This window comes from Physcomitrium patens, chromosome 7, assembly GCF_059467195.1.
Source record: "Physcomitrium patens ecotype Gransden chromosome 7, ASM5946719v1, whole genome shotgun sequence".
NCBI classification, from domain to species: domain Eukaryota; kingdom Viridiplantae; phylum Streptophyta; class Bryopsida; order Funariales; family Funariaceae; genus Physcomitrium; species Physcomitrium patens.
The window spans coordinates 3337793-3356020 of record NC_143416.1 but is presented as its reverse complement, the minus strand read 5'-3'; the positions used below and the strand labels follow the sequence as shown (position 1 = coordinate 3356020).

Below are 18228 nucleotides of genomic sequence, written 5' to 3'. Positions count from 1 at the left end.
TGCTTAAAAGATTGCATGGTAATATTTGTGGTCCTATTAATCCAATATTAGGACCATTTTGTTATTTTTTGGTTCTTGTTGATGCATCAGGTAAACAATCACATGTTTGATTATTATCAACTCGAAACATGGTGTTTGCCAATCTTATATCTATGCTTATTTATTTTCAGGTATATTTCCTTGATTATCATATAAAAAAATTATGTATGGATAATGCAAAAGAATTCACATCAAAGTCTTTTGAAGACTATTGTATTACAACATGAATTGAATTGATATATTGTATTCTATATGAATATGCTCAAAATAGACTTGTAGAGTCATTTATAAAGCATATACAACTCATTATCCAACCACTCCTCTTTCATGCAAATTTACCTGCATCTATGTGGGGTCATGCAGTTTTACATACTACACCATTAATACGCCTCTGCCTTTCTTTTCTTGAAATTGTTTCACCACATGAGCTCATTTTGGGTCGTGTTCTAAATGTATCTTACTTACGACTATTTGGTTGCCGTGCTTGGATTCCAATACCAGAACCTCAATGACATACCATTGGAGCTCATCGATAAGAAGGCATATATGTTGGTTTTGATTCACCAAGCATTATTTGTATTGTTGATCCATCAAATGGCACATTATTACGTGCATGTTTATAAAATTGCCGTTTTGAAGAAAATGTATTCCCATCTCTTCAAGAAAGAGTATCTAATCAACAAAGAAATACAGTACTCATATTTGAAGCACCAAAAACGTTTACAATGAATTTTGATCTTAGGACATTTTTGGCAAAAATTGAAGTTGCTAAGATTTTGCATCTAAAACAGATCCTAGATGAAACATCTGATGGCTTCAATGATGTACCTAGAATTACAAGAGTTCCTATTAATGAGGCTCAGAATGCACCTGCTCAGATTGCAGTGTCATTGACTATAATACCTCAAGTTATAACAACAACAACTAAAAGAATTCGTGGAAGAGAAGAACAACCACGTAAGAAGAAAGCTATAAAATTGACTAATTGTGGTATTATTTCTCAAGAAATTGTCAGTCATCTTGCGGGACTATGAATTCATGATGATATATCCATGCACAATGTACCTTCAATTCCTATGAAAAACAATCTTGGAATTGGAAGGAATAAGAACAACTTGAGTAAAGAATTATCTATTATGTATTGTACTACAAATGATATTTGGAATAGACCATCTATTACAGTAGATGAATCATTTGCATATATGATTATAAAAGCCTTTTCTTCCAAGGAAGACGATCCTGAACCTCAAACCATCGAGAAGGCGATGCATCGCTCTGATTGGTCAAAATAAAAAAAATTACTATTAAAGAGGAATATGCCTATTTGCGTAAGAAGAAAGTCTTTGGTCTAATTGTAGATACTCTTACATCTCGCCCTGTGGGATATAAAATGGTATTAATATGCAAGCAAGATGCTTAAGGCCAAATAATCCACTATAAAGCTCGTCTTGTTGCTCAAGGATTTATTCAACAATTTGGCATTGATTATGAATCCACATATTCTCCAGTCATGGATTCAATTACATTTCGATATATTATTGGAATGACAGTTCATGCCACCTTTGAGATGCATCTGATGGATGTAGTAACTGCATATCTATATGGTTCTCTTGATGCAAATATTTATATGAAAGTTCCACATGACTTAGAAACATGAACTCCACATCGACCCACTCCAGAACTATATCGTGGTATTAAATTATGTAAGGCCTTGTATGGTTTAAAACAATCCGGACGCATGTGGTATCAATATCTTTGAGATTATTTAATTATAAATAATTTTATAAGTGATCCACTAATCCCTAGTTTGTTTATCAAATGAGATAAAATTGGTTTTGTGATCATTGTTGTATATGTTGATGATCTTAACCTAGTGGACACTACATCTACATGTATTACAGCTACTAACCTACTTATACGTAAATTTGAAATGAAAATGCTAGGAAAAACAACTTTCATCATTGGTCTTCAGATTATGCATCTAATAGATGGTAGTATTTTTTTCTACAAACTAATGTATATTAGACAAATCTTGTGAAGATTTAATATGATTGATGCTTATCCATTGTCCACACTAATGGTTGGACATGGTCGTGATGGTCATGATCCATACGGTCCATGTAAGAAGGAGGAGGAGGAAATATTGGGAGATCAATATCCATACCTCGCAGTAGTTGGAGTACTTTTGTATTTAACTACATTTACAAGACTAGATATTGCAATTGCAGTTAGTATTTTTGCAAGACATAGTGTACGTCCAACACTACGACATTGGAATGACATCAAATATTTATTACGTTATTTAAAAGGTACTGAAGACTTGAAATTATACTACATACAATCAGTAAATCCAAAATTGGTTGGATATTGTGATGCAGGATATAAATCTGATACTGCAACAATTAAATTTCAAACAGGATATGTATTTTTAAAACATGGAGCTACAATATCATGGAAATCAGTAAAACAAACAGTAACTGCAACTTCATCCAACCATGCAGAAATTATTGCCTTACATGAAGCATCTCGAGAATGTATTTGGTTGCGATCAATTGATAAATTCCTTCAAACAACCTGTGGATTTTCATATGATGATTCTCCAACTATCTTGCATGAAGATAACAGTGCTTGTATTGCACAAATGCAAGTTGGTTTCATTAAAGGCAACAGGACTAAGCATATTGATCCAAAGTATTTTAGTTATACCCATGAGTTGATTACTAATCAAACACTTATAATTAAGAAAATTGAATTTATAAATAACCTTGCTAATCTCTTCGCCAAAGCTCTCCCATTGTGCAACCATCATCGACTTACTTATGGCATTGATATGCGGTGACTTGATTTTCTTGAATAAGAAAGTTAATGAGCTCCTTAAATAATTAAAAAAAATGATGTTGTACTCTTTTTCCTTCATCTATGGTTTTGTCCTTAAATATAATAAGATTTTCTTAGATAAGGTTTTAATGAAGCAACAATTGTTGATCTTGAAAGATCACAGAAAAGTATAGATCATAATTCTATACAAATTTTATATTATGTAAATATTATGATAAGCGAGGAGGAGTGTTGAGATCATTAAATGTAATCGACGCTCTCCATAATATTTATTGTAGACTACAATAAATACTGTAGCTACAATATTTAGAGTCTAGTAGAGAAGTATTGTTTATCATCATCAATAGAATTTTTATGTATGAAGCTCTCTCTCCTTAGAAATCCTATTGTGTGTATGACTTACTATTACTCTTGTGTCTTTCTAAACATTCTCAACAAATACAAATGATTTCTAAAACACATAATTATAAAAATCATCTAATCTTCTTTCCCATAAACGAATCGTATAAAAAGCAAGCTCATAAGAGAGCCATGCGAGAATGAAAGCCACCACAAGTCCGGAATACAAGCACAAAAACTACACAAAACTATACAAAACAACATAAATCAACAGACATCCAGCTTCCAACCTCACATCGGAGACGAAGATATCAATACCCGTCAGAACGATCGAAGTTGGGTGGGTGTGACCACAAAATCAAACAAAGAGAGGTATAGTCATTTTCGGTCTGATGCAATTTGAGTGACATTCACAGAATGTTGTCGAAAGATGGCAGCCAGAGAGCTGCATAGCTTAGCAGTGGCACTCAACTTCACACAATCCTCCACTGTGAGCCGAGCAGGAATAGGCTGCTGCTGCGGCGGAGCGTCTGTGAGCTCATGCTCCTCCAATTCTTGCCATGGAGTCACTGTTCCCTCCTTGCTGGATACAGAATCCAGCATAGCGTTCGACAGAAATTCGCGTGTACAACCCTGCTCGAACTCACTCATCTGCGATTGGTGGCTGCTGCTTCGACTGTCGAAGAATTGGGATATGGTGTCCTGCACGAAGCCAAGTTTCAAGTATGGGCTTGGTCAGTGTTGGGTCCACACCAGATTCTCATCTCTTTCACCGGCGAGGATTATATTTGCTAGTGTGGGTTCAACACGTACATACCAAGTTACTATTGACCAGATGCCGATCAAGGTTTCTTTTAATAAAACTCGGGTGGAATCAAAATAAGTGTAAGTCAAGAGGTTGGCAATGGAAAGATTACTTTTTCATATGCTGGCGTAGTATCGCTGCTAACATATGACAGCAACGTCCGAGGCTCCTTGGCAGGTGTAGCTTTCTCGAGATCAGCTTTGAATAGGACGTCCTGAAGCTCCACGCACACAACTCATTCATTAGTTATGTAGTGCATATTGTGTACTAGCCAAGGAGAACAAATAATCTTAATGCTCTACTTCTAAGTTATTTCTAGACTTACTTACGACTTAAGTCTTGCAGACAAGTACAACATGGATTACAAGTCGTATGAAGTACCTTAATATCCTCAATGGTCCATGTCATGCATCCAGCGTCTATGGCACCATCAATTCCACTTGGATATAGTGCTTGGATCAACTCCGTTGGGTTCAATTGTGCTTCATCCGGAGACCTGCATTGGCACAACGGAGAACTTCAAGAACGAAGTCAATGTCTTGCGATTGTGTCCAAACTGAATTTAGTTGTCATTTAAGAACTTGAAAGATTGTGCCTCGAGCAGTAAACCATAATTGCCTTACATAGTGCTGGCAATCACAGTGAAGACTTTGCGGAGTGCGGTTTCCAAACATGCATCTCGGCAAAGATACAAGAGTAACGTCTGCCATGGGAGACCAACAGTCTTGTACTGGTATCGTTGGTTGGATCTTTCCAATGCAGAAAAAATATAAATTTTTAATGATTTTGAAAGATTATAATTGTCCGCCATGGCTGCATCCTCGTCATTGTTTGTGTCGTAATCTGAGTATTCATCTGTCAAAACATACTTAAGAATTTCATCCGTGGCATACAACACATAAATTCTGCTTGTAAGTTCAAAATCAATGTAGACACTCCTTTAGAGATATCAAATTCATATATGGTTTGCAAGACATCATTTACCAAAGTCTTCCCTATCAAACCACATTTTAATATTCAAAAAGTCGTCCAATGTGATGCATCCTTCAGATGGATGTCCTGGCTGCTTTGTTGCCACCACCATAAAGAAATCTAAAACAAATGAGCTCAATTTATGTCATATAACACAACATTCATTTTCTAAAAGGGATATGCTACAGGCAGGCTTCCAATTGTCAATATCCTTAAGAAATAGTTACTGGTAACATTACGATAAACTATGGATGTCAAACAGCTATGAACCACCCAAAGGTAGATGAATGTGAAGAAATTGAAAAAAAGAGACAAACTTCTGTTCAACCACTAGAATTCCCTGTGGGCGGATCGCGGTAATCAAGCACAAGCAGAGATAGTGTGAAGGCAAGTACCAGTGCGAGCTTGTACAATATCTTCTAATGTAGCTGCTGAAATGATGTAATCAAAATGCGCATCCGCAAGAGATACAAGGAAGGGTTGCCATTGAATAACAGTTGAAATTCCTGGATCTTCATTTCCACATGATTGCTGCACACCAACATTATAAGTCCAACTATTTATTATGATTTCTGAAATCTATTAATCCTCAACGACAGTGTTAGTGTCTACATCTCAAGATGAGAATGAACCTACGGATCGACACATCACTGTACGAGGGATATTCTAGCTGCTTCTGTTCCAACAAATCGAAAATTTCTAAACGTAATCAAGTTTGAACGTTTTCTGATGCACAAGCACCTCAACAATATCATTAGTCAGATTCGCCCAATGCTGAAAATGCCCGTAACGCCTACTCTTATACCGAGGAAGTCGAGGATAGATCTTATGTTCTGGAAGATTCCTCCACATCTGGTAAACATCGTCAATTGCAGACAAGGTTGATTGAGTAACCTCTTGCGTTGTAGCAAAGTCTCCTACAAAGCAAGGAAGCACGAGTAATAAAATGGATGCGTTTCTAATGCTGAGGTTGTTTTTCAAATTGGTTATTCGCAGATTCACACTAGAAACCATTATTAAGGATCACAACAAAAATTCTTTACTTGTCTTGAGAACCTTGTAATATGGAGTTAAAACCTTAGATTGATGTTTGGATTGGTGAAACATTGTTACCATTAAACGCCTTGAATTTGTTACTAAGTGATTCCATCACTTTTATGTGCCAAGGTGTAAGGTCAATGATAGGCTCAGGAGGAACATGCACCATCTGCAAATAGACAAATGACAAATTATCAATGCCACTCTAAACCCTAAGCCCTAAAACCTGGTCAGGTCATAGAATAACACTCACAGTGGTGATTTGTTCTTCTTCAACTTTAAATTCATCAATTTCCATCCATACTCGATACCACAATGGGATACATTCCTCTGCAGCCTCGATAATAACAGATCGAACATCTTCAATTAAAGCAGATTCATGCTGATAAGAAAAAATTGGATAAAATATTAATAACAACGTTAAATCTCACAGGCTCGTTATAAAAAAAACTGGAAAGAAGAACTTCAAATCGTATCCTGTTCAATTACAGGTATCTCTCCAATTCCAGTGGTCAAGGTTACAATAACAGGACGTTGAAACAGCTAAGATAAGAGTTTTGTGAAAACTAATAGTATTTTCGTCCCACCACAGCCCACAAAGACTATCGTGATAATAGGAGCCAGGAAGGAACCCTAGCAATCAGAAAGACGAAGAATCAATGCTAACTTAAACATCTAGTTCAGGTTTGGGTTTCTGCATGGAGTCAGAGTCATACATCACAACGCCTCATGAGCCATTCATCCAAATGACCATAAGCACCATCGCAAATTGGTTGCAATTCCGCTAGATACTTGCATGCAGTCCTTGCTGCAAAAACAATTGTGCAATTGATAAAATCAATAAAAATTTGTTCATGTGACAACGATATGTCGGACAGACATTCACATGGGGTGAAGAACAGTAATCTACCCAGGAGTTCCACGCGATAGGAAAAAATTTGATGCTCGCGGGCAATAGCGGGGTCTACATCAAGTTCAAGCGGTACTTCTTCACGTGACTTGGGATTTACTTCTCGCATCCACGTCAAGCGACGACCACTCATTCTTCTTGTCACTGGCTTCCGCGGGTGTGTCTTCGTGCCCCATCCATCTCTACCTGCAATCACATCCAGCAGGTTGCCCGCCTTGGATAAGGCCTCGCTCAAAACCTGCAGGCAAAATCAATTTGTCAACTTTTAGGTGAGTTTTTTATTCATAAAAATATTCAAATAGTGATGCTTCAAGAATAACACACTCATGAGTCAAATTAAAAACAACGATCATTTCTTATTTCATTGCTCTTCAGAGTCTATTGAACTGCAAATCCTATAGTAAATAAGATACATCATATAGTTCGTCACATGAGAACTCCAAAAATTGACAAAAAAATGTCGAAAAACACAATGTGATCATCACGGTGTAATTTTGCTAACAAGGGCAAGCACCTCTCAAATACCATTCAAAATGTACGTAAAAGAAAGAACACATATGCTCAAATTTCCGGTCAAATAGCTTTAGTCACCACGTAAAACTCTGGATAGGAACCTTCGAGAGGTGTTAACCATCTTGGAGTCCCAACTCTCCAGTCCGGCGGTCTGCGAATACTTGACAAGCTGCACCGAAACTGGCTTGAAAAACTAGAGCCAACTCTTTTTGTATAGTGTTCGTGTAATAAACCACAAGATTCGATATGCCTGTCCAACTGTTTTATGCACCCAAAATTGTGTCTAGTCAAAAAACATCATAATTGAATAACCCAAAAATAGTGACGATTCAGTTCAAGCAGGGAAAAAGGTGCAACCATGTAATTCATTGAGTCTTCGTATATGAAGTTGAAAACATTCTGATGATACATGACCTTGAATTAAACAACAATTTCATTACTATTTTCAAATGTACCTCTGCTTGTACCAGCATTGTAAAAATATAGGTGAAAGTTTCAGTTCGTTCATCCAGTAAGTCCTCGAGATACCGCTGCTCAAGATCTTTTCCATTCTGCACATGAGAAATCAGACAGCCACCCACTGAGCTAGGGAGCAACCAGTACAGAAGATATGTGCGCAAAACAATAAGAGGATCAAACAATGACCTCATCGTTCAATTTATGAGGACACAGGGCTTAGGTGTCCTCTGCTCTCCATAAGGTTTGCACGTCAAGATTATCTGTAGAGAAATCTAATTTTGCTGAGTTCCAGCCGCAATGGCACCCTACCCACTAGTTTCTCAATACTACCAAAATGTTACTCTGCGTTTAAAACGAAATTAATAGCAACGATGAAGGCTGACTCGAAATTTAGTGCAGGCCTTTGGTCATACTTCGAGCAATTACCAAGGCCAGCGAGTCAGTGTCTTATGTGACCACAGTATTCTCCACTCCAAATTACTCGGCTGATAACTATCATTATCTGCCAAGTAAGTCATGAAATCTGGGTAGACCTGAAGCCTTTCCCGAGCGAGCGAGCGCAATGTTTCTCCAAATCTGCTTCCCTCTTCATGCAGTCTCGCTCTCATCACTTTGTTGCGCCGATGGCCCAGTTCAATCCTATTCCACCGACCCTATGAAAAAAAGAAATGATTTCATTATTTTTATAAAGGACATATGCTAAGGTTAAGTATCTAGCAAATTATATGAAATCAGTTTATTTCACAACTTATTTCACAAACACATCAATGACCTAAAGTTGATATAAGCAACTCAGCAAATATTGCATGCATGTGCTCAAAGCTGATGTAAAACGGAACCATGTAGACAAAACCTGAAAGTCGTCGAAGAGATCCTGCTTTCCATTATCCTGCTGTAACAGCGCAATGAAGTTCCTTTTCACCTGTAGGCAGCTCAGGCGGTTGATCAAATGCATATAAAAGATGGTTAAACAGTTCAAACGTTTCCAATGTAGCTCTGTTCTTCACAAAATTTCTCAAGCTGTTCATACCACACTTAAGTCTAAAAATTGGGACCACTGTATTTCCAACCACCCAAATCATAAAAACAGTCTATAACCGAGACACCTTAAAGAGAGATGGCTGATGACTCCTAGTAACGACCTGACAGTGACTTCATGGATCGCCGCGTGTTGCCACAATTCAAACTAGCTCTCTCTGAACGATGAAATCACTGTGAAGCTATATATCAACTTTCCAATCACAATAACTGCGCAAATTGAAGGAAGAAAATACACCAACTCTGGAATGAATGGACACAATCAATTATTTAATGTCAAGAGTAAAGATACGGTGCGTTAGTATATCAACCGATAAAGATATACATATTCTGATGAAGGAGAAATACAGTTACCTCAATAAGCAACGGTATTGTGCGCTCACGTTCGTAAATCAAGAGCCTAAATGCCTCTTGTATTGTCTCCAAATACTTCTTTTCTAATTTTTCCCAGATCTCATGAACCAACTCTGCACAAAACTTTCCCACACATGAAATTTTGCATCACATATCCACATCCAATATCTTTACAAGTTAATATATTCTCACGACAATTGAACTGTTAGAAATTTAATAATGCAATCAGATAGACAAACACTCTACCTGCATTCTTCACTTTCTCAACCAGAACTGGATCTGGTGGAGGCTTCACAAATTCCTCAGGTGATTCTTTCTGTAGCATGTCATCCCAGATAGTAAGTTGTTAAGAAAATAGGATAGGTGGATCAGTAAAACTCTGGACATACTCACCATGAATGTCGTAATTATTCTGGACGAGATGCATCCAAGCTTACCATCGGCGGCGGCCGATTCGACGGAGCGGCTGCTGGTGGTCGATTCGAAGGAGGAAGTGCTGGCGGTCGAAAGCCTGCAGCCTTGTCCTTTGCTTTCACCAAGGTAGCAGAAGCCTTTGCACTTGCAGCCATAGCCTTAGCTTTTTCTAAGAGAGCAGAAGCGTTTGCACTTGCAGCTGCAGCCTTAGCTGTTTCCGCTCTGGCAACCGCTAGTGCTTTCTCTGCTTCTTCTTGGGAAATATTAGATGCCTGAGGATCCCCTTCAATCATCTACTCAGATTCAAACAGCTTGTGTCAAAAACAACATAGTAAAACGGATTCACGCACACCTTGTCAACTAACAAATGCATCTTTTTTGTACAATGCTACAGCAAATGCAATCGACATGCCGTTAATGACTGCAATGTAGAGCGCATCACCCTACATTTACACGTATTCTCTTAATCAGCACGAAGGTATTTACAAGTTCAATGCCTGATTGTATGTTACCTGAGAATCATGAGCGTGGTTCTGAGCCTGTTCAGCTGCGGCTAACGAAGCTGCTGCAGCATCTTGGGCCCCTTGCACAGCTTTGGTAATTTCATCAAGCATTTTTACAGCTGCCTCACTAGAAATTGTAATCGATGGCGCTTCACTTCTGGCAGCGATCGCTTGCTCTGCCTTCACCTCTGCCTTCACCTCTGCCAGCTTTGCATTGAAGAAAACTTTAGCCATTTCCTTCGCTGCATTGCTGGCTGTTTCAACTTCCTGGTTTGCCTGTATTGCGATTTAAAATATTATCAACACTACAAGGATCATGGAAGCATGCATTCGGTAACTCTTTGGAAGATGAGTTGAGAATTTGAATCACATATTCACTCCGCAAAGTGCAATTCAGAAGACGATTGCACTTTCAGTGTACTAACACATTTTATAGACTCTCAACGCTATAATTCAAGTGCTCTTCAGAGGGACGTTCAAACTTTTAGCATTGCATAACATAATGTCAAAATAATCTATCCCTCAATGAATTCCAAAAAAAAATTACCTTATTCAAAATCATTAAATCATGTATTATTATTTTGTTTACAGCCGCATTATTTTCTGACTTATTTAGACATCAAAGCTTAACAAGAAATCGAAGCTCTTGTTAACCAAAAAAATTCACGTGCCATTTCAAGGCTCACACCTCTGAACATTCTTAATTTGAGAAAAATTCCACATAAAGACAATTAAATACAGCTAAGCAAGATCACCTGAGTTGCCACTTCGACCGCCGATTTTGCAGCATCAGCTGCACTTTGTATTGCCTTATATCTAGCTTTGCTGTTGATTAATATGTTAATAGCTGCCATTGCATGCTCAACTTCTGGAGTCATAATTCCGTTCTCACCAAGATGTTGCGGCACGTTAAGCAAATTGTCAAACCTGCGCAAGATCTTGAAGCAATCTCGAGTTATCTCAGCTTCAGTAGCAAGTTTTGCACGAATCACCTCCACAGATTCCACTGGTTGGAGGCGCTCCACAATCCCACTGTTAGACAGGTACGAGTCAATTCTCAGTTTAATTCGAAATTTTTAAAAAATAATTCTTAAGTGCACTTGAAGTGGGGGTAATCCTGACTACAATCATAGCTCATTGATTAGATGTTTGATAGAGAGAGCAATTGTAACTTACGTTTTATCATTTGGAGGTACAGGATTTGTCAGTGGATGATAATTGCATCCTATTGCAGGGTCAATAACACTGGCTGACAATTTCCTTAAGACCTCATCCTCAGGAGGTGATTCAATTACAAGATAAGCATCAAGTCCTGATTTTTCTAGCTGTCGAACTCCCTGATCAATCATTTTGAAACCTTACATAGTTCAATTCACAACACGAAGCGAATTCACAACAGTTCTTTAAATCAAGCTATTATTCTTGCAACACGACACTGCCATAATTGTGATAGCCTGGAACTTGTCATTCCAACACCTTCATATATTTACTCTCGAACAATTTTAACCAACAACCAACCACTTCCAGTCAAATCTGAGACAAAGCACTTTCAATACAAATCACCTTTCAGGAACCCACTTACAGGTTCAGGAGGAGGGGCAATTTTAGAAGCTTTGGCATTTTTGGCCTCCTGTGCTTCGAAATCAATGCCTGTCAAGCACTTCTCCATTGCCATTGCTTGTCCGCTGGTTTGAGGAAAACCGTCCAACACGAAGCCATTTCGGTGAAGATTTCCTACTCCAGGGGTTGTCCCTTTTGCCGCAGCTGTGTGTTACAGTCGCGTTTGGTAAGTGGTCAGAAATGAAAATTACATATACCACGCGAAATCACATTGATCCGCTATAAGTATTCTTACAATTGTTAAGTCACCAAATTCGGCGATGCAATTACCGTGAACTAGCTGAGCATATAATCATGAATGACACAACTGTAAGGATTTAGAGAGTTTGGAAACTCCAATTAATTCTTAGTTAAAATGTAAAACTCTTCATAATACGCCTGTTAATTGGGCTTGGCATATGTATTACCAAGCTATATTTCAAAACAAGTGGAATTGGTTCCAAATGACATATTGAGACGCTCAACTGGACTTCTTTTTCGCTGAAGGGGCGGCGGCAGCTGGGGCTGGTGCGACAAGTGGTACTGCTCGAATCACGCAAACCACATAAAATTTCAATATAATATGATTGTAGGTTGCTTGAGAAGTTTCAACTACGTCCTTTGCTTCATTTGAATGTGCATCACTTCAGCAGTAAGTGGATAGCTCAATGATTTTCTTGCAGATTCAAGAACATACCATACTCCTCGGGATGAAGCATTGTCAAAAACATCAAACGAGTTATCACGTCATCTGGCACCTGTAAACAAATACCCATATGAAGTCAATTAGTATTAGATGATCATTTTTTATGCCAAGACTCATAACACCGAACCGGTATAGTAATTTCTTCTCTACTGTATCATGCAAATAGGTCATGACCCAAGACTAGACTGCATACATGAGAGTTGTTCTCTATGGCACTTTTGACTTGTAACCCCAACCGTGCTTTTTCTGATAACTTGTCTGGCGAAACTTTGATTTCACCTTCTTTCTCTCCTTCACTCCAATCAGGTGGAGGTTGAGCAGCCAATTCAGCTTTGATTCTTTCTTCCTCTACAGAAACAATGAAAGGAAGGTAAAGGAAAAGGAAAAGCGAGGCTTGGTGAGGAACCACTGTAATTGGCGAACTTATTTATGACTTTCATCAGAGAATTTGGCATAGAACGTCAGCAGTACCAATTCTTCTGAATTATGATTGTAACACAAAATACTGAAAGGGAAAGAACGGACCAGCTATTGCATAATTTATAGCCAAATCTTGCACCTTCTTCCATTCAATCAGCAGAATACCATACGAAACTTCCAAATGATGTGCTACGCTTGTCTTCCCTAACCATCAGCCACGTGGTCTCTTATTTAGCAGCACCTCCATGCTGAGAGCTAAAATTGATCTTCTTAATCAAGATACGTAATAACAAAGCTAGTAATGTGTAATCAAGACCACGGTCATGATCTAGCAGGAAACAGATTTTAGCCTTAAGAAAAATGTAAAGTAATGCAAGAATACCTGCATGTGGAACCCCTACAACAGAAATCATGAGACTGGACTTTGATAGGTCAGGGCGTTTGAATGGCTCAGCTAGGCTCTCAGCCATGCAATCAATGTCTACCAAGAACTTTCCTAACTCTTTATTTTTGCCAATAGGTTCTATTCCCTCTGCATTTGCATAGTCTCCTTTCTCTTGCAGATACGCTTCCAACTCTTCCTACAAATTCAAGGAAACAGTTCAATAACATGAAGATAATTCAAGGAAGAGGGTCTCATCCCCACGATGCTCCAAATGGGAATGCCAATCGCCCAAGCACCTCATGAGCTGATCTTTAAAGGAACATGGAGAAAGGGATTGTTGACATATTTAGTGTCGTTGAACTGTGTCGAATGAAAATCACCTCCTAATATGTGGCTAAGATTATGGGTCAGAAAAAGAGGGGCAGACTACCGAAGATAACGTAATTTAGGCAGATCCAAAATAACTGCCCATCGGTAATAAGTTAAGAACGTGCTATTAGAATGAGTTTTCAACTGTAAATGACCGTAAAAAACTGCAGAGTTACGATAATGCATGGAATAAGTTTCATGTGATAAGTGAGGAGATGGAGTTGAAGTACGTAGCAGAGTACAACCTTGGCAAGCCTCAGTTCTTTTTCACTGGGAGGCTCGGCTGGTGTTGGAGGACGTGGTAAAACTACTGGGAGGATAGCTCCTTTGATGAATAAGTTCTTCCATTCTCTCCACTCATGAGCGGGCAAGCGCTTACCGATCTCAAGCCGGTATTCGTTAATACATTCTGCCATACTAACCCACTGTGCAACCATTGTTCGAGTTATAGAAGATTAAGTAAGAACTGTATAGCAACATTTATGCACACTACTAGATTTAAAATAAAATAATATAATATAATATAAAAAAGATCCCATCCACACGATCATAACCCAATTATAGAGTAGGAATAGTGAGATCATGGAAGCAGATGGAGATTCAAGCAAGGATAGAGACCAAGAACGTTTAGATAGACGAAGACACTAAGGTCAATGCACTGTTTTCGTTCTTCGTAATTTATTTACCACTCCAAATTAGCAGCTCAACTGAGGTAATTCAAGCGGAAGGAAACCTACAGCCTTCCAGGTACACTCCCTTTGATACATTTACCAAGAGATCAACAACTTAGGAGAAAAAATTAGTTAAATTTCCAAATTTCGCAAACTTCTACTCCGACAAAGCTCAAATTCGGTAGCAACAGTTGACGTCAACGTAAGAACATGCACGAAGATTGAGGACCTGGAGAACTATGTCAAAACAGAAGTCGCTGTGTTTCTGCAACCTCTTTTCACGCTTCGCTTGAATGTCCACCTGCAAGCATCATAATCATCAAATATTGCAAAGTCTGAAAATAAAAATTAAAACCTAGGTGTCCTAAGTACGAAACCCACAATTAAAGTCATCCAGTAGTGTGATCCAAATGGATAACCAAGACTTTAGTGATATCAGCTAACATTGCACTTTCCTGGCTTCAGTTCAAGTCTAAGCTACTTACACACTTCAGATTAACATATAGGATGAAAGTTAGAACTAGTTTAGCAGATAAATTTACCCTCCATCGATTGTATTCTTCATTGATTTCATCAGCTTTGTCGTTGAAATACATCATACATAATTCATGTTCCTGAGTTCGTATCACAGCAAGATCTGCCAGATTTTTCTTCTCAAGCTCTTGATGTTGAGCAAGCCATGTATCCTGTGCCACCATTTCCTGTTCCTTGAGCAAATGCTGCTTCTCCGCCTCTTCTGCCTCTTGAGCTGCCCGAACAGTAGCATACTCTTCAGCGTACCTCATGGATTCTTCTTCATCTATCATGCGTTGTCCTTCCTGTGCCTCAAGTTCCTCCTGTTCAACCTCACCATTAATCAAAACCCTGATGAGAATGTATCACGAGTCAGTAACTTAAAACATTTGTACATGGTGAAGCTACACAAAAATAGAACTTACATGTTTTAATTGTTTTAGTGCTTCCAACTTATAAGCGAATTCTTCAAATTTTCGGTTTTTGATTTCCAATATTAAGGCCATGGCTGCCTGCAAACAGTATTTTCAAGCAGAAAAACTCAATCCAGATACCTCCAAGTTGCCCAAAATACTTCAACGAAGATTGATTGAATGACAATGGACTCGGATAGGTTCATCTCCTCTTGAGAAGAACGAAACTTAAATTTGAAGCTTAACAAAACTTGATGATTACCACTAATTCTATAAAGGTATGTCGTTATCCAAGTTACTCTACAAGATCAGTGAGTAGATGCTCCAGGATTGCGTACATCAAATTAATCAAGGTTTGCATTAGCAATGGCATGCAATTATAGCAAGACAAGGCCTCCCATCTAAGCAAAAGATGCATAGACCTTGTGAACCTCTTTATGTTCAAGGTTCTTAAGCAATTGAAGGCTGCTCACTACCGTCGAAATCAAAACCAAGTTAAACGAAGATACCTTCTCCTCAGTTTTTCGCTTCTCTTCCAGAGATTTAGGATCGAGTTTGAAAGGGGGCTCTTCAACAGGTTGAACAGTTTTACTCATTTTCTTCTTCGGCGTTTGGTTTGGTGGTGGTTTCTTGCCCCCTGATGGAGGGGCAGAAGCTACTTCTGCTCCAAGTTCAAAGCCAGTCTTAGTTTCAAACTCTGCAATGTCCTTTGCTGCTTCCTCACTCTGGTATTTATTAAAATGCGTTGCGACCTCGCTGTCCTGCGTTAAAAATAAGCTCTTTTAAAAAGTTTGAGCGCGTGCTAGCGTGTTGTGCATCATAGCAAAGCTGGAAGAGCAACCATACTCATGCGCACCTTGTCCTCTTTCTGTTCACGAATAAACTCCAGACCCAGAATGTTGTGCCACGAAGCCTGCACTCATCCCCTTACGGCAGATTGTGAGTATACATTGAACATGTCAAAGCAAAAGACTGTTTCTTCAAGAATTGCACAAAAAGGTCTCATCTTCATACCCGCAGAGCCCGTTGCATGGCAGAAGCATACTGCTCCTTCAGTTTTGTTGCGTGCATTGAAGCATGGAATTTCTGCACGATTAGGTGCAATTATGGAATAAGGATAAGCATCTGCTGAAATCTTTGCCAAGGTTATGAAGCTCAAAAATGGTACCATTCTAAACAGTTGACGATAAACTTTTAAAGATACTCATCATCGAGAATAAATTGCACAGGTATCAAGTACAACGGCAATTTTCTCACGTATTCAGATGATCAGATTGTGCTAGTAGAAGTAGAGTGAATCTTGGTTTTTGCAACAAAAAAGAAAGAACACTGATATCCTGAAAGACTCCAGCACATGCCTCGAAGATGAAGTCTCGCTGTTGCCGTCGCAAAATTAGCAGCTCTTGCACTTTCTTGGCGACAAACTCCCTCCGATTCTTTTCCTGCAAAAGTCGTGTGGCAAGACGTTAAAACACTCAATTTGGGTGAATACGAGCAAGGGGAAACAATCTTCACTTGAGAATGAAGCAGCCACCTGAATAACCTGCTACAACACATGGAAGTTTGATAATGCACAAAACTTCGCTAGTTAGGACAAATTTGACCTGAGCAGAGGAAAAAATTTCTTCACTTCTTCATGAATCATAGAATTTAGGTCATCTTCATCACGCTAGATACCAGACGTGAACCATTACAATTCGACAATGGCTGACATGGAAGACAGATACTACGAACTGGTGCCTCATTACCAACTACAAATCACAACAGGCTCACAGCAATTCTCGAGGACAAAAAAACCTGGCGCTCTTCCTGGACATGGAAGCGCGTGAGAAGCGCATCCTCGATGAGCTGCTTGGTCGTGCGTCTCTGGATCAAATTCTTCCCCGTCATCATCCATCCTTTCTTCTTATTCTCCTCAATACTCTCTATCTCCCGCGTGTACTCGCCTGCCATCTCAGTGAATCACAAACGCACACCGTCCAAAACAAATTATTTCCTCGTCTCCTGCTTTCTCAAGATCTTCAACCAAATACTGTTTCCAAGTCTGCATGAACGGTGAGCAGCTGCTGCTCCAAAAATGAGCAGTGATCCAGGAACCATCATCAACCAAGGCCTGAAGTGGAGGACTCCCCTAATACCTACAGGACGACTGCATTTTCCAAACATGCGGAACACGAAAAAGAAGAAGGAGAAAGAGAGGCAACGTGGTTGCAGCATCGGACATGGAAAATGGAGTGAAGGCAAGGGCGATGGCGATGAGACGAAGCTCTGGCTATGGCGGTGGCTGTAGGAAGCTAGCTCATAACCATAATAACCGCTGCCTCCGTCGACAAAACCTCGTCCATCCCCTTTGTCCTCTTCGCAATGCAACAACACTAGAGCTTGCACTTGTTCGATGCCATTGCCATGTGCACTTTTGCATGGATAATACTACCAATCCAAATAAAATAAATAAATGTTTATATATATATATATATATATATATATGAATTAGTAGGTGCCCAGGGCCTCTCACTTTGCAATGAGGAATTAAAAATCAAGTAAAATCATTTTCTTGTGTTTGTGTAGCATTATGCTTTTACAATGTTTAATTTCTTTTGAACATGATCAAGGTTGAATTTCAAAATAAGCATGTTTAGTTTTGTATCTTAATATTATTTCCAAAATGTTTAATTTCTTTTGAATATAATCAAGGTTGAATTCCAAAACAAGCATGTTTAGTTGTGTATCTTAATATTATTTCCAAAAGCTTATGACAAGAGATACACAAATGTAATAGTGTATATACATATATATATATATATATATATATATATTAATTGGTGGAAATCCATGCCATTGGCCACAAAAAAGTTGTAAAATCTTCATTTATGGTTGCTATGTCACAAATTGACCACTTCTAAAAAATATTGACTAATAAAAAAGACAAA

The 18228-nt window shown here is 38.7% G+C and overlaps 1 protein-coding gene across 9 annotated transcripts; it reads right to left on the bottom strand.

Moving 5' to 3' along the window:
* Positions 1-3108: 3108 nt before the first annotated feature.
* Positions 3109-17251, bottom strand: LOC112284659 (uncharacterized). 9 transcript variants are annotated; one of them, XM_073535103.2, is made up of 36 exons: positions 17096-17251; positions 16657-16740; positions 16313-16384; positions 16155-16211; positions 15808-16059; positions 15311-15397; positions 14915-15208; positions 14602-14673; positions 13947-14126; positions 13330-13528; positions 13053-13151; positions 12721-12875; positions 12519-12579; positions 12308-12364; positions 11805-11986; positions 11399-11559; positions 10978-11254; positions 10232-10498; positions 9743-10012; positions 9552-9621; positions 9306-9418; positions 8767-8835; positions 8447-8566; positions 7910-8005; positions 7533-7712; positions 6942-7179; positions 6748-6839; positions 6285-6413; positions 6107-6200; positions 5735-5910; positions 5389-5524; positions 5006-5113; positions 4645-4876; positions 4403-4517; positions 4134-4235; positions 3109-3918 (listed from the first exon to the last, which is right to left on the bottom strand). In XM_073535103.2, exons 1-36 carry the CDS (start codon positions 17249-17251, stop codon positions 3595-3597), a joined length of 5376 nt encoding a protein of 1791 aa, XP_073391204.1. In that variant the 3' UTR covers positions 3109-3594. The 9 variants fall into 9 exon arrangements, 7 of the variants coding, with proteins under 7 accessions (XP_073391204.1, XP_090107836.1, XP_090107839.1 ...); XM_090251710.1 differs by having other exon boundaries at positions 4645-4864; XM_090251713.1 differs by having other exon boundaries at positions 15808-16054; positions 17096-17152.
* Between the last annotated feature and the right edge of the window lie 977 nt (positions 17252-18228).